This window comes from Temnothorax longispinosus, chromosome 1 (assembly GCF_030848805.1).
Source record: "Temnothorax longispinosus isolate EJ_2023e chromosome 1, Tlon_JGU_v1, whole genome shotgun sequence".
Classification (NCBI taxonomy): Eukaryota; Metazoa; Arthropoda; class Insecta; order Hymenoptera; family Formicidae; genus Temnothorax; species Temnothorax longispinosus.
This window is the reverse complement of record NC_092358.1, coordinates 19,027,495-19,043,514: the sequence shown is the minus strand read 5'-3', so window position 1 is coordinate 19,043,514 and position 16,020 is coordinate 19,027,495. Positions and strand designations below refer to the sequence as shown.

At 34.1% G+C, this 16,020-nt stretch overlaps 1 protein-coding gene across 2 annotated transcripts; it reads right to left on the bottom strand.

Moving 5' to 3' along the window:
* Positions 1-378: 378 nt before the first annotated feature.
* On the bottom strand, positions 379-3,532 carry LOC139814177 (ankyrin repeat domain-containing protein 16). Of its 2 annotated transcripts, none has more exons than XM_071780262.1 (3): positions 3,038-3,532; positions 2,445-2,708; positions 379-876 (listed from the first exon to the last, which is right to left on the bottom strand). In XM_071780262.1, exons 1-3 carry the CDS (start codon positions 3,357-3,359, stop codon positions 518-520), a joined length of 945 nt encoding a protein of 314 aa, XP_071636363.1. In that variant the 5' UTR covers positions 3,360-3,532; the 3' UTR covers positions 379-517. The 2 variants fall into 2 exon arrangements, with proteins under 2 accessions (XP_071636363.1, XP_071636369.1); XM_071780268.1 differs by having other exon boundaries at positions 2,445-2,573.
* Between the last annotated feature and the right edge of the window lie 12,488 nt (positions 3,533-16,020).

The following is a 16,020-nucleotide window of genomic DNA, read 5'->3' as shown; positions in this document are numbered from 1 at the left end:
AATAGTAGTACACGCATGAGTTTTCTGTACTACGTCGCCTTCCTGCGCACGCTAAAAAAGAAAGAAAGTTTAACGAAGAGGAGGAAAGGTAAGGGTAGAGGACGAAGAAGAATGTAAATTAAGCCTAGGTATCTCCGAACTAATAAGAACCTTCGTTTCTTGATTTTTGTATGCTTCTTTAAAACTGTCTGATACAAGGAAAAATAAAGGATAAATGAATGTGTACCAATTTCTGAATAAAATCCACTCGCCTTTTATCCTTAGTCATAATCATAATTACAGTAAGAGCCATTGAGAATTAGATTAATAAAATCCTACCTTAATAAAATCATAAAAAACATATTTTTTAAAAGAGAAATAAAAACAGATTTAGTTATAAGAGACGCACAAAAGATATCGAAGTGATAAAAATGTTGTCTTGTATCATTTATGCGTTTAACTCGTGCAATTTATTAATTACAAGAGTATGTAAAAAAAATTGTTCAACAACAAGTATTTATTACGTATAAATATTTTATTATTTAGCGCCATACCTAATGAGAATTTTAACAACGTCGCTATGATTATTCCTACGAGCTAGCATCAGCGGTGTGATTCCAAAAGAAGCCTCGCAATTTACGTCGATCAGATTATGCTCCAAAATGTATTCAACAGCTTCCGCATTGCCAGTTGATGCGGCAACGTGTAGAATAGTTTGATCGACATTGTCTAGGAGGATGACATCGGCGCCCAGAGATACGATACACTTCGTCGCATCCAAGTTTCCGTGCTTTACCGCTTCGTGCAGCGGCGAGGAGCCTGAAGAGTCCCGTGCATTCAGAAGATTTGCATTGGATGCGACGAGCAAATTAATCACTCTCTCGTGGCCGTGAAATGCTGCGTCAATTAAAGATAGAAATTATAGTAAATTGCAAATCGGGATGTAGAGAGAAAGGAATAAACATAAATGAATAAGAGCATACGGAAAGCAGCTAATCACAATTTAATCGGACAGATGTTAAATTTTATTTTAAACTTTAACTTAATTGTTAAAAGAACAATATAAAAATAGGAGACTAGGGAATATCAAGAAATATAAAAAAAAACAATGCTAAATATTTTTATAAAAAATTAAAAACTACTCAAAATAAAATATTAGTTAGATATTTTATTAAATAATGAAAATTAGAATCCTAGATCCAACCGTTGAAACTATATTACTCAGCTATAAAAGATAGAAGTAAGGGTGTATGTAAACATTATTCTATAAAAGAGAATACCTATGTAATAGATTTTAAATCTCTAAAAGAACATGTATAAATTAATTAACGATGAACCATAAGTAAATTTATATACACAATATTGACTAAAATATTAAGAAAACATAATACAAAACATACATTATAGTAATAAAACATTATTTGCTAAAGAAAAATGTGTAGTAGGATCCTATTTAAAGTTTATAATTTATCTAAAAATGTATGTAAACATTATTCTATAAAAGAGAATACCTATTAATAGATTTTAAATCTCTAAAAGAACATGTATAAATTAATTAACGATGAACCATAAGTAAATTTATATACACAATATTGACTAAATATAAGAAAACATAATACAAAACATACATTATAGTAATAAAACATTATTTGCTAAAGAAAAATGTGTAGTAGGATCCTATTTAAAGTTTATAATTTATCTAAAAATGTATGTAAACATTATTCTATAAAAGAGAATACCTATGTAATAGATTTTAAATCTTTAAAAGAACATGTATAAATCAATTAACGATGAACTATAAGTAAATTTATATACACAATATTGACTAAAATATTAAGAAAACATAATACAAAACATACATTATAGTAATAAAACATTATTTGCTAAAGAAAAATGTGTAGTAGGATCCTATTTAAAGTTTATAATTTATCTAAAAAAAATTCCTAAATCACAATTATAAAAAATAAGTCAATGGAAATTATAATAACTATCAGTTCAAGAGATAAATTACTCGCATTACCGACTATGCGTATCTATATAACATAGCGGATTTGAATTGTGCGACTGACTAGATATGGACATTTGCACTGGTAGATAATGGCGATTCCTGTGTGAAGTTAGTTCCAGCATTTAAAACATTTTTTTGTATAATAGAATTATAATTTTTCCAGAATAGAATTTTGAAGATCTAGAGTTTCTGACACATTTTAAAAAGATTCTAACAATAAAAGGAATATAGACCCAAATTATATACATATATAGTGCCAACTTTACATTTTTTTACTTCATGAAATTTATAATGATTCTTCTAATCAAGATAGAGTTGGATATTTTTAATAGAATTCTTGAAGCACTATCCTAAAAAATATATACCAAATTTTTTCATTCTTTAAAATTTGAATCATATTTTTTTTATGATAAAAAGATTGTAAAGAAATTAGTATATTATAAATATATATAATCACCAGCAATGTGCAACGCACTGCGGCCATTGTTGCTTCGATCGTCGATGCATGTCGGCAAATGCTTCAACAATATATCGATCGCCTTTTCATCACCAGTTCGGCAGGCAATGAGCAGTGGCGTCCAGCCATCTTTATTGCGTAAATATGCGTTAGCGTTAGCGGTTAAAAGGGCACCGATGCATTGACGCGCTGCGAGACCGCTTTTGGTGCATGCAAGCATCAGAGGTGTCCAGTCGCCGCGTTTTAAAGCGTCCACTGATGCACCTTTATATTGACCGAACGATAGTATTTGATATAACAAATCCATATAATTTAATGTGATATAAATTTATATGTAATATAATATAATTTAATGTTAATTAATTTAAAAATACACAAATTAAATTATTTTCTACATACACAATCTAAAAAAGTCAATTTAAAAAATTTTATTTTATGTACTACGAAAATAAATAAATATCGGGTGCTGATAAAATAGAAAGATAAAATGTTCTTGTATAATTTAATAATATATATGTGATTAAAAGCAGATTGCAATTTATTTGTTACGGCAAATAATTAATCGAGAAAGAGGAAACACACGAACAGAATACCTTTATTCAATAAATATTTCAAAATGTCTTCCTGTGCGAATTGTGCAGCTTCGTGCAATGGCCTCTTCATGTCTTTGTTGGTGACGTTGACTTTAAATGACGGCATGTCAAAACGTTCGCACAGATATCTCACGATGTTCGTATCTCCCTCTCGTGCGGCCACGTGCAACGCGGTATCGCCGGATGCCACGTGACGAAAACCGCTCCAGTCGATAATTCCGTGTTTCTCAACCAGAGCTTCCACCTTGTGTACGTCTCCACTGTGACAGGCACGCAAAAAGTCGCGCGACACGTTAGGAACTTCCGTTTGCGATCGCAACATCGTTGAACATGCTTCACCGAAAAAAGAAGAAATTAAATTTCTAACTTAATGCATTTAATGGAAAGCCGGACGTTGCAAAATGTAGCAAATTTCGCGTGACATTAAAGACAAAAAGAGATAACGAGGGCTTCTATGGTGTCGACCTCACAGACGCGTGCTGTCGCCAGACGTTTGAACGCACAAAGCTAGAAAGAAGATAGGCTGTCGGCAGAGAAAAGCCTGAGAGAGGCCAACCCGCGGTCTTTTTCGTGGGACCGTTGAAACCCCCTGTGAGCCCCTGTACCCTACATCCATTTTTGAAATTGGTACTACGTAGCCACGTTCATTTTCTGGCACTGCCAATAAAACATCATTCTAGTGCGCGTCCGCGCTACATCTGTAAATGTATAATATGGTATATTATTACATGTATATAGATAAAATATGTTTTCGGTATATGTATATTACATACGTATAATAAGCAAGTTTAAAATTAAAATTATAACTATTTAGAAATGTACTTAAATCATGAAAAATAATATATTTATTATACTTAACTCCCAGACTTCTCTCTGCTGTCAATGTCTGCTGTCGGTGCATTGCCAGTTCTTCTATATAATCTATACGAAAACACTCGACATTATCTTATTTACCAACGATCGGTTACATCTAACAAGGAAAATGACTTTTACTACGTTTACGCGCGAGCGTTACTTCTGTAGTAACTTACGATAATTCACTCTCGTTTACGCGCCGCGGAGTAAATTATCGTAAGTTACTACAAAATCCCGTTTACGCGAAGGAATTATCGTAAGTTACTACGGAAGTAACGACGCTCGCGTAAACGGTATTTGGCAACAAATATGAATGTTATTTATAAAACCAATATAATTTGAATAATTTGCTCAAAACTTTATTCGACACAAACATCAGGAGAAAATATAATTGTAACATATGTACATGATTAAAAAAAGAACATTGTTTTACAAGTTAAACAGAAACGTTACAGAAATTAAGATTTTAATTGTTTGATCTGCAGTGGCTTTAAACTTTTCAAGTAGTGCAGTTCACCCTTCGAGCGTTAATGTTCCATTCGTTTTTAAAATTTCACCAAATTTCCAGATCGTTTCGCATAAAATCTTTGGATGAAGTTGTGCCGGTGTATAACGTAAGCGGCTCGGTACCGCTGCGTTAATCACGCGCCGAGAGCGTGAACACTTATACCGCGCGCTTTGGCGATAGAAATAGATAGAATATGACCAAATACGTTTCTTTTCTTTTCTCGCGATCAGCTGATTGTGAAATCACGTTGTTTTAACGTTAACGAGATCCTCTGCGATGTGGAAGGGCTCGCGTAACAATCCGATGCACCCCCGAGCCAGTTAGTCTTTGGTTTGTTTGACCGGTGATTCGTGGCCCAGCGTCCTTCTCGCATCCGTAGTCACCTGGGGGATCTTGTACTTGTCGTAGCGCGTGACTTTCGCCTCGGGGTGATTGTTCCGAGGTAAACATCGCGATGGAACGCAAACACATCTCGAAACGCAGGTGAGAGAATATATACCTATTTCAATACAGTACATTATGTACGCGAATTTCGAGGTTTGCGATGAAGGAACTTTGTTTATTTTCGCGAGACTTTCTCCAGCGCAACGGAGAAAGCGGCGTTACGCTGATGATGCTCGCCTCTTGCAATTTGCGAGCTCACAATGAATTACAACAAAAATGATGAAATTACAAAAAAAAAGAATGAAATTTACAAAGAAAGGATACTTATCGGGCGTCGTCCCCGGGTGTCGCGCTCATGGGGAGGACGGTGACTATGCGGACGTGGCCGTCTTCCCCGGGATGCAGCTCCTCGATTCTCGCTAGTGGCCATTTCATAGGGTAGCACGACTAAATATCTCCGACAAAATATCTTCGACAAAATAACTCGGGAAAAATATCTCACGTCGAAATATTTCTCCGACACAATATTTTCGACAAAATATCTCACAAAATATAAAATATTGGGCTATCCACACATTTTATTTTAAGAATTATGAAAATATATATTATAATTCCCTGCATCAATATTCTTACCATTGATTGTACAGGGATATTGTGTCACGCTCGGTTGCACGTAGTCTTGTAGTGGATTGTATTCCATCGTGTATCTTATGTGAGCTCCAATAGACATTAATTTATTTATTTGAATGTAACAATAGTTGCCCTGAGGAAGACTAAGTAGGTCGAAACGTTGGCTACGAATTAAAGTGGATTACAAGTTAATGTAAATTCTTTATTAACACCTGAATACCGCTCGTAATACAGGCCGAAACATACGATTAGCTTTTGCTTCAGATGAGCGAAGATACTTTTATTTATTCGAAATAAATGTTAACTTCAAGATAACAATAGATTTGTTCCCAATAAATGTTAACACAGCAAATATTCGTTCGCTCGAGGCTGCGTTCCAAAATTTAATCTTGGTAACTAAAATGCTATTGTCAGAGAGAAGCCTGAAAAAGCCTGCCTGTACGCTATTGCTAGTATGTATCATACAACCGATTTGAGAGTGCGTTTAACTTCTTACTAAAAATACTAAAATACAGTACAGATATTATTACCAAATAAAATAAACAGAGGCTTATAGATTATTCTTCGAAGTTCGACATAAAAACCAGTAGAAAACGGATGCTATTCAAAATGATACAAATTATTAAAATCTGGTCAGTAAATTTCTTTTTTTATAACTTATTAATATCAGCTTATTCCGACTGTTTGATTGAATCTGTTTATATCTAATAGGTAGTTTCTTTTTTTATTATTCTGACTAGACCAACGAAATGTCCTAAAGTCTTTAGAATCTTATTATTGAAACTATAATATGATATTAATTGAATTTAATCGACCTTTTTCAGCTGGGTATGTACTATATAATTAACGCACCCCATAGGAAACGATATATCTGATACTCTACTGTACGGGCATTGCCCGTACACATTCACTTTAATCGTTTTTTTACACATATCTTTTTTGTCCAGTATCTATAAATAACCTAATTCTGAGAATGGTATATGTTGTTTCTTTATGTAACCCGTCCACACTTTACGCCCGCGGTCTCATTTTGTAACAACAAATTGTAAATTTTATTTATATGAAGCAAATAATATTGTCACGAATTAACGGATTTTATTATTATTCTTAGAGTAGGTAATAAAGATCTACATTTTTGAATTATTTTCGTTTTCGGCATAAAATCGATAGGCGTGGAAAGCATTAGTGCACATGTATATACTTTAACTTTGGGGAAAGATTTTTAAATTCAATAAAGTCAATAAAAAGATATTCGTATTTTTAAAAAGTCGGTATTAAATCAATATATCCCAGTGAGAAACCCAAATGTTAACCCGACATTAAATCGACATCGATATACGGGTTCGAAATGGGATTAAAATTGACATCGATATCGATCTCTTTTTGTCTCTCATGTCGATCTACTATCGACGTCTAGTCGACATCTAGTCGACGTCAAGTCGATATCTACCCGGTCGATCGGGTCAGATAAATGATCAAATAATAATAAATTTAATATATATAAATAAAATTAATATAATAATATATATGTATATATGTATATATATTTATAAATTATATATAATATAATTTATTATCATTTATCTGGCCCGGTAGAAATCGACTTGGTATATAAATTTATATAATCAAATAAAATCAATTTTAGAACAATAAAAATAATATCTTTTTATTAGTCTTACATATCTAACATCACAATTGATTTGATCACTAATGGACTAAGTCTAAGTGACGTATAATATGATGGGATCAAACTGCCCCCCCCACCCACAGGTATTATAGGTAAGATAATCTGTTATATAGTTTATTATAAAATTACTACGTCTAAAGCTTACAAAAAAAATCACAATTAGTTTGATCACTAATAGTCAACTTAAATCATAACTCTATATCACAACCGGTAAAAAATATCATATGTTACAGAGGTATGGAAAAAATTTATCGTTTTGTTTTCTTAATAGCGTAATCGACTGGGCCGGGTTTGCTCGCTCCGAGAGCGATTAATGACGTCACTTCGGCAAATCGACCATTGTTATTGCTATAAAGAGTATAAAGAGTTGTTTCTTTTGCAAGAACGCTCTTTTTTTTCCCACTGTCGGACCCTTTCTCTTGCTTCCCAGGGGGCATTTCGCAACCAGAACATTACAGTAGAGTTTTTGGCATCTGAGAGATCACTTTCAGGAAATCGCATTTGTATCACACCTAAAAAAATGATATATAATTATATTTTCCGCTATATAGGTCAATTCCTAAAAGTAAATGTATGGTGCTATTGTACGGCCTAGCAATAAAAGCGTGTCCCACGAAAATCGCCGGCATTGCGCTTTGCGACTCTCATTCTTCTCTCTGGTACTACGTAGCCACGTTCATTTTCCGACACTGCTGATAAAACATCATTCTGGTGCGCGTCCGCGCTACATCTGCAAATGTAATGGTGTTATACATATTATATATGTATATGCGTATTTAATATACGTATCACGTATGTAATATACATATACCAAAAATATATATTTTATCTATAGTAAACAAGTTTAAAATTAAAATTATAACTATTTAAAAATGTACTTAAAATCACACATGAAAAATAATCTTTATTATAATTAAGATATTTGACTCCCAGACTTCTCTCTGCTGTTGATGCATTACCAGTTCTTCCATAACAAAATACACTCGACATCTTATTTACCAACGATCGATTACATCAGCTCCGTCTAACAAGGAAAATGACTTTGACAACAAATATAAATGTTATTTAAAAAAGCAATAATTTGAATAATTGAGCGAAACAAGAGATTTTTCAAAATATTCTTCAAATAATTCGTGGATGTGATATAAAAATAATTGAATTCTATTTAAATCTGCAAAAATAATTGAAAGAATTGAGAACGTATATTATACATATTAATGCCTTTTCTTCGAGACTCTTTTAAGAATGCTACAGTTTTACTTTTGCCGAGGATTCTCCAGTTACGTGTGAGACGAGAACATGTACAGAACGAGAGCAAAGCAAGAAATGAAGGACAAGTCTGGTTCCATTATGAGGTGTAGGCATGTCAAAATTATCATACATATTGGCTGGTCAGATGCCGACAGGGAGATACGCTGTCCGGCCACTCCGGCCCCGAAAGGTTCGATTATTTAAACAAACCCGAGTGATACGATCGCGGTCACACCCACTACTTTAACGCGTCTTCGTGTAGAGACGACAAGGAATTCTCGTCCAGGTGAGAGGTCTTGTGCGCCAGAACGAGCCCTCGTGCTCCGTGTCGCCTTTTTTTTAATCCTCTCACTCCCGAATTATTTCTAAAATTGACAAAATCCGCTTAAAGAAATACTTTTTTTTCAATCTGTTTGCTTCTGCCGATTTAAAAATAGAATTTGAATTTTTTTATATTATATTATGAATTTAAAATTTATTGATTTGTGACTACACTAAATATTGAAAAAGTTGATTATTTATCAGATCTACATAAAAACTTACATTACTTTTTAATTGCATACAGTTGTACTTGAAATGAAAAATTAATGTCGTCAGACTACATAAAATTTAAATAGCATTTCCAATTTTCAGATTTTAAATGTTATAAATTTAAGGAAATTTTATAACACAAGATTAAAGTAGTTAGTCATTTTCTACGAAAGAAATCTCAATATCTTTTTTAATCATATTTATAGAATCTTTTTAAATTATTATATTATGTGCATATTATATTAAACTAATATACGATAAATATTAATTTACATATTGATATATTATTCTTCCAAAGAAATCTCTTTATCAAGTCAAAAATTTTATCTGTTGCTTGAGAAATCAATATTTATCATATCTCTCTCTTTAAGTCTCTCTCTATATATAATATGCACATAAATTTTCCTCTCTTAATATAAATTGTAGTTTCACTTACATTGAAGTACAATTTCCCGTCAGGCTTTCAACAATTCTCATTTAGCGAATATTACCGAGAGCTGCCTACTGGGTGGGCGGGGTGTGCAACCTTACCGCAGGGTGCACAAATGAAACGATTCGGGGGAGAGTGAAACGCGTACGTGAGCAACAATTTCCCTGCGTGCACGCGTCGAAACGAAATTCGTGTCGTACGCGCACGGAAATTACGAGTAACATACGCGTGCGCTTAACTCTCACACATGAATAATAAACGAGGCGCTAATGCGCGCCCCTTCGACACCCCTGTTTCTCTTCGTCTTAACCGAGCCGGCGTGTCCGAAAGCACACGGTAATCAGACACCCACGGTTACATCACTAATTCATTTTCTCATTTATACTCCATCGCCTGTATTGATTGCCCAAGTGTCGTGTTTTTTTCAGCGCATATGACGTGTTAAAACCAGAAATTCTTTATTAAAATATATAAAAATATATAAAATATATAAAAAACAAAAATATATATATAAAAAACCCAAAATGTACCAAGACATCTTTTGATTTGATTATTGAATAATGAATTGTGAATAAGGTTTTCTTCTTTCAAAAAATACACTTCAAGGATTCGATTTTTAGAAATAAAAATATATCTTGCTTTTAAGGTTTTATGTACTACTAGTAACATATAAATACGCAGATACGTTGAAACATTTCAATGTTCAGAGAGGCCATTTAAAAATATTTTTTATATATCTTATATATTAATTACATATTTTACATCTATCTGTATTTTCATTCACATTTTTATTCACACGTTTGCCATACTATGAAAGTCAGTCAAGAATAAGGACGGAACAAATAATTCAGTTTGACAAAAACTTACTACTTTAAGAGAGATGAGAGATTTTATTACCGGCTATTTATTTAATATTAAGCATCTGGATATCATATTACGGTAGCTGCGTGCTAAAACCGTGAAGCTCCATTTGACTAAATGGCAAATGGAGAAGCTAAATGGCAAACGAGAGGATATTTGTCCGTGGATCAAAGCGCGGTATCGAGTGGGCGTATCGCCCGGGGGGGGTCACAGGCAGTCGATATCTCGGTTTTGCCGCTTAACGAGGATCGCCTCCTCTTTAAATGAGACTCGATGACCGAGCGGAAATCGAAAGCGCGTCGCGATGACACCGTAAGAAAGTTACCGAGTCCGAACGCTCGCCGACCGTTCGCATTTAATCCGCCAATAGATCGTAACCACTAATAGATTGTGGCGTGTGTCAAGTAAAGATGCGTCTCATCGTAAAAGTGCAACTGAACATGATTTCATGAAACGGACAAGTCATTATCAAATTCTGTTTTTCTTCATACGTTGCGTATTATATCAGTAATTGTTACGTATTAACGTGCTTATGCGATTGTCTGGAAGTTTTATTATACATCTTTCAAAATATGCTTAATTCTTTTGACTTTATACACTTTATATGATTAATATATATGATGATAATATAATATATAATGCATAAATATATTTTTCTTAATATATTTTTAAATAAATCTCTGTACCTTAGAAGTAAAAGATCGTATCTCCAGTTTTTGTCAAAATGGAATTAATACATTTTTCAATATAACAGGAGCTTAAATTATATAATGGATAAAGCGTCTATTATACTAGTTCCTTAGTTCAATGCATTTTGAATGTTTGCTAAATTAAATGGCACTAGTTGAGATCAGAGTCGTATAACGCCAATCCAGGGATATGTCATCACCGGGGGGCACGCCGGCAATGCGCAAAAAGCCGACAGGGTGGCTTTTCGTGCCACTTCGCCTCCGCGTTCTCGAACGTACTGCCACTAATCGAACGGATGGACCGGACGCGGGATTCCCGTCGCTCAGCGCCTCGCGGGATCCTCTCCTTCGCGTCTTTCTCTCCGCCTGACGAAAGAGGAAACTTCCTGCGGCTGCGGGTCGATCTTTCGGGTGCGGCGGTGCAATAAAAAACAGTCCAGTCAGCGGGGCGTGGATCGCCGATGGCACGGACGGCTACATCGCGCTTGTCGAGTTGGCGATCGCCTCTCGGCCCTATCGCGCGACGCCCGTTTCTTTACCTATTTATTCCCTCGCCGTTCACGTTCTCGGTTTATCGTCACGACTCGTCCGATTGGCATTTGTATCAGCAAGTTTGTCAATTGCCGAGCTTTTTTACGTGCTACGCAAAATTTACAATGCGTTCTTTTATTTAATAAAACAATTAGGAATCTTTTATTTACATAGTAATATATATATATATATATATATATATATATATATATATATATAAAAGAAAATCGGTTTACGTGTGATCGTTGGATGCTTTATTTATTCCGTATATGATCTCAATTAATCAATTTATGTTTGTAATTGATTCAAATTTATGCAGATTGATTTGTATGATGCAGAAATGAATAGAGTGACGTACATGTATCAAAAAGCCACCTGTTATATTATTGACGTCTGTCCTATTTCTTCCGCTAACTCTTTTGTCTATTATTTTTATTTATATTACATAAAAAAATTTGAAAAATTGCATGCTATAATATTTGATCCAATCAAATTAATGTACTTTACTGTTAACTTTCTTTTAATTTGTTTATAACTAATATACGCTTATCGAATTAACAATATTTAAATATTTATACATATGTATATATTTTTTTTACCGTATAATAAATAATTTACTTATTAATCTACATTTATCCATCTTTCTGCATATGTTATTATCTATTTTTTTCGCACATACAAACAAAATTCATTTATGTCAGTAATTATATTAATACATTATTTTCTGTCACATAAAATCTTATCCACTAATTTAATTCCAATTAATTCTGTTTTGTTTTTTCGTTAAACCTCAAAAAATCGAAATTATGTCTGATTGTTCTAATAAGGTCGAGATATTTTAATGCCCTAATAACTGTATCCGTGTAGCCATTGTAGAATGAGCATTGTCAATAATAGCCGTTCAGCATTGCGTAAGAGAAGAGAAGAAAAGACAGAGAGGAGAAAGTCACCTAAGCCGCGTCGACGAAATTCCGCAGTAGCTGTCATCACGTCGTCGTCGTCGTCGTCTGCGCCAGAACAATCCGGCGCAAGATGCGCGGGGGGAGAGACGGGGTGCCCGAACAGGCTGGATGGAGGAAGTTGGTTAGCCGCTGGTAGCCAGGATATCAGTATCAACGCGGTGTAATCAGCGAACCACGCCCATTGGCGCTATGCTCGCTCCGTTCCGCCCACTACGGCAATTACACCCTCGAGTCACCCACTGGAGGGGAACATTAAACTCTCTCCCGTGCCCCCTCACCGGTATGCCTCACTAGTTTCCCTCCGTTCTGCGTCACCCCTCGACCTCCTTCCTCACCTTCGTTCTCCTTCCCAGCTCTTGTCCCCTCCAAAGTTTCTTTCCTTCTCCTCCTCTGTATGGCTCTTCTTTTTGTTTCTCTTTTTTATTTCTCTCCTTTCTCTCCTTTGATTTTCTATTTCTAACTGCTGCTTGCCAGAGTGTAGACAAAATAGTCTAAAATAATTCCCATTGTCTCATTTTTTTTCAATCCTTTTTCAGTTATTTAACAGTATAGCCGATTTATTAATTATATTTTTGCAGAACAAGTAATCTGGCCTACTTGGGTAAAGTAATGTAAAATTCACAGCGTTTGACTTTATACCAGGATATCATATTGTACAATTGTGTGCAATTATATATTAGTCAGGTTTATATTGGTTATCTAACGATTGATTTAGAACGTTATCGATGAGACAAATGAGACTTTGATGGATTTCCAATAATCATGTCTTACTCATCTTTCAATTACTTAAAATTAATTTCGGTCTCTGCGATTTGCATCCGTATTCTCTCACTAATTCACGTATTCTGTAATGCAGCAGTCATCTCGTATACAATGCGATATGATAAAACGAGCTAAAGCTGCATGCTCACGATTTCTGTGCACCGCATCGCTAAGTGCAGCAAGGTGTAAAGTAATCACGTAAAGTCGTCGTAAACTGCAATAAAATAAAGTTATTCAGCAAGAAATGAGCGCGGAACAAATCATTTTACGTCAGCACGTTACAAAAAATATTGAGATTTTTTTTCGAAGGAATCTCGAATTATCACGACTAACTGAGATTATTCTAATCATTTGTTTTTATAGACATTTAATTTAAACTTTTCCGCGATTCTTTTCCACAAATATTGTGAGTTTTTAATTACGTTGATGATTCTCTTAAGCATACCGTCTTTTTCATATATAAAAATTCAGCTTGATGATAATTTTGCATTGATAATTTGAAACATTATAAAATGCATGAAATGCGGAAATCATTGATTAAGGTCAAGTAAAAAAAAAACAAACAATAAAAATAGAGGAAAAAGGAAGTACAAATTAATTCAATTTTGAAGAATAAGGATCACATAAGAAAATTTAGATCAGTTTTATATTCGATATTGACAGCGAAGTTTGATATTGATAACCTAAACGATTATTGAATATTTAAATATACACCGGAAGATGACTAATTGAGAATGAACAAAAATAAAAGATAAAAAAGATCATCGGTAACAGAAAGTAAAAAATGTAATTAATGTATTTTATGTTTTAAAATTATTTTGAAACCATATTTAGTTTAATTTTTGTGAAAGCTTGAATATAGTATCGCATGCCTATATTATCATGGAATATCATATGGCCATATATATAGTGTCAAATAAATCGTTCAAATATCAGCTCGAGATGCAAATTGAAAATAGAATTCACTGGATTAGAATTTGGCGATTTCAACGCCTGATAAAGTATTTTCTCTATTCGATATGTTTTCTGAGATATATCGATATAATTTTATTTCTGATTGAGAGAGATTAATTCTAATTAAACTAAATTTAGTTTAATTAAAGTTAGCTAGAAATAAAATTTAGTTCACTTAAATTAAATTGCATAAAACTGCTCGTTTCTTTGCAAAATTACACAAAATTGTAAATAATAAATTACTTGAATTATAATCAGGATTAACAAAAACTGGTGAAAAATTAGAAATTTATAAATTTATCAGGATTAGCTTAACATGGTTAAATTTATTGCAATTCTGCGCTTAAAGAATATGAAAAAAAAAACTGTACCAAGTATGGATAAAACGACATTCGACAGACGTCCGGAACAGCATGAGAGGGCATTCGCTACGCTCTCTCGTGCCGCGATTTGTCCGCTCAATTTCACGGCCCTTTCGAGAAAAATGGGAAAATCTCTCCTCTTGGTCGCGGCAACGAGTGTGGGAAATAGACCGCGTTATTCTCCCGCGGTTGACTCTGCGACACGCCCATGGCGAACACGCGGATTAAAACGTTCCTTTCAGTCTTACGCTCGTAATGAATGGTTTAATGCCAGCGAATAATCATAGGGGATTGTAGTTTAATTCAATTACGGTTATATTTGAGTTGATGGGAAAAACACACAAACAAAATACGCGCGTATAAAATTAGATAAGTGACGCGTGGTATAAAATTGAAATAAGTAATACAAATAATAATGTCAAATTTTTCTGTTTATAGAATTATTAAAAAGATAATCAGATATCTGGATTTATATTAGATATTCTTATAATATTTTTCATATTCTTAAATGAGAAAATATTACCATTGTGCCATCACCGATTAATTTGGTGCAGTTAATAATATACATTCATATTTCTGAAATAAATTTTTATTCTTATTTAGGTGACAATTTGATTTTACAATTGTCAGGTTTATATCTGTATTTTCATGTCACGTGTAACTAAATATAGCTGAAGTTTCGATATATATTTAATTGTTTAATACATCAGAGATTATATTTGGATAATAAACAAAAAATATAAAACTGTTGAATTCTCTCTTTGTCTAATAAGTTTAGCAAATTAATTGGAAATAATCAAATTGTCAATAATCAAATTATAGTAATCTTTCTTTTAGTTTAGTGCCTGCAGCAAATATACAATTATTAAAGCCATCAATGTTTTAACAGCAAAAAGATGATAGATTCTTTTCTTTATAATAGAATATAAGATCAGGAATTTGATTTACCTAAGAAATTAATATTATATGTTTCAAATGGTGACATTTTTCTCATGAATTGTAATATATTCTATAAGATTCTATATCTATTTTATAATTATTTTTTCTTGAGTAACTTTTGTGCGGGCTTCTTAAATGTCTCGAGGATTTGTTAGAGATCTAAGATATAAAAGTTAAAGAAATGTAAGCAGTACATTTAAGTATTAAAGGACGTAACGTAAAAAAACGATCGAGCCCAGAAATTGGTATATCTGTTTCCCCTATCCTCGTTAAACCCGCAGAGTGCCCTCGATCGACTGATTCGTCCTTCGATGGCGGAGATCGCTGTCACCGGCCGCAATCTCGGGAGTCGCCTTCCGGAGCGCGTTCACGGCACGATTATTAGTTTTCCGCCTCTCCCGGAAGCCGTCGGCTCGTTCTCATCGACCGCAAGAGACGCGGTAACATCGCCGTCCACAGCCCGTCGTACGTTACCACGTCTATAGGGGAGAGTCGCTCTTTCCGCGTCCTCCGGGTAGGCGTGGCAGCGTCGGGAGAGATGATTTATCCCTCGCGCGAGGCGCAGTAACTGCCGAGATCGCCGGCTAAACGACCGCGCTGGTCCTTTTCGTGTATTAACCGTAATGCACTCTGCCTCGCCATTGTGT

Bases quoted from the DNA above. Each gene is read 5' to 3' on its own strand.
- LOC139814177 (XM_071780262.1), bottom strand. From the start codon at position 3,359: ATGTTGCGATCGCAAACGGAAGTTCCTAACGTGTCGCGCGACTTTTTG. The intron at 2,709-3,037 runs GTATTCTGTTCG...GTCAATATAAAG, and splicing joins GAAATATTTATTGAATAAAG to GTGCATCAGTGGACGCTTTA. The intron at 877-2,444 runs GTGATTATATAT...TAATTGACGCAG, and splicing joins CAGTGCGTTGCACATTGCTG to CATTTCACGGCCACGAGAGA.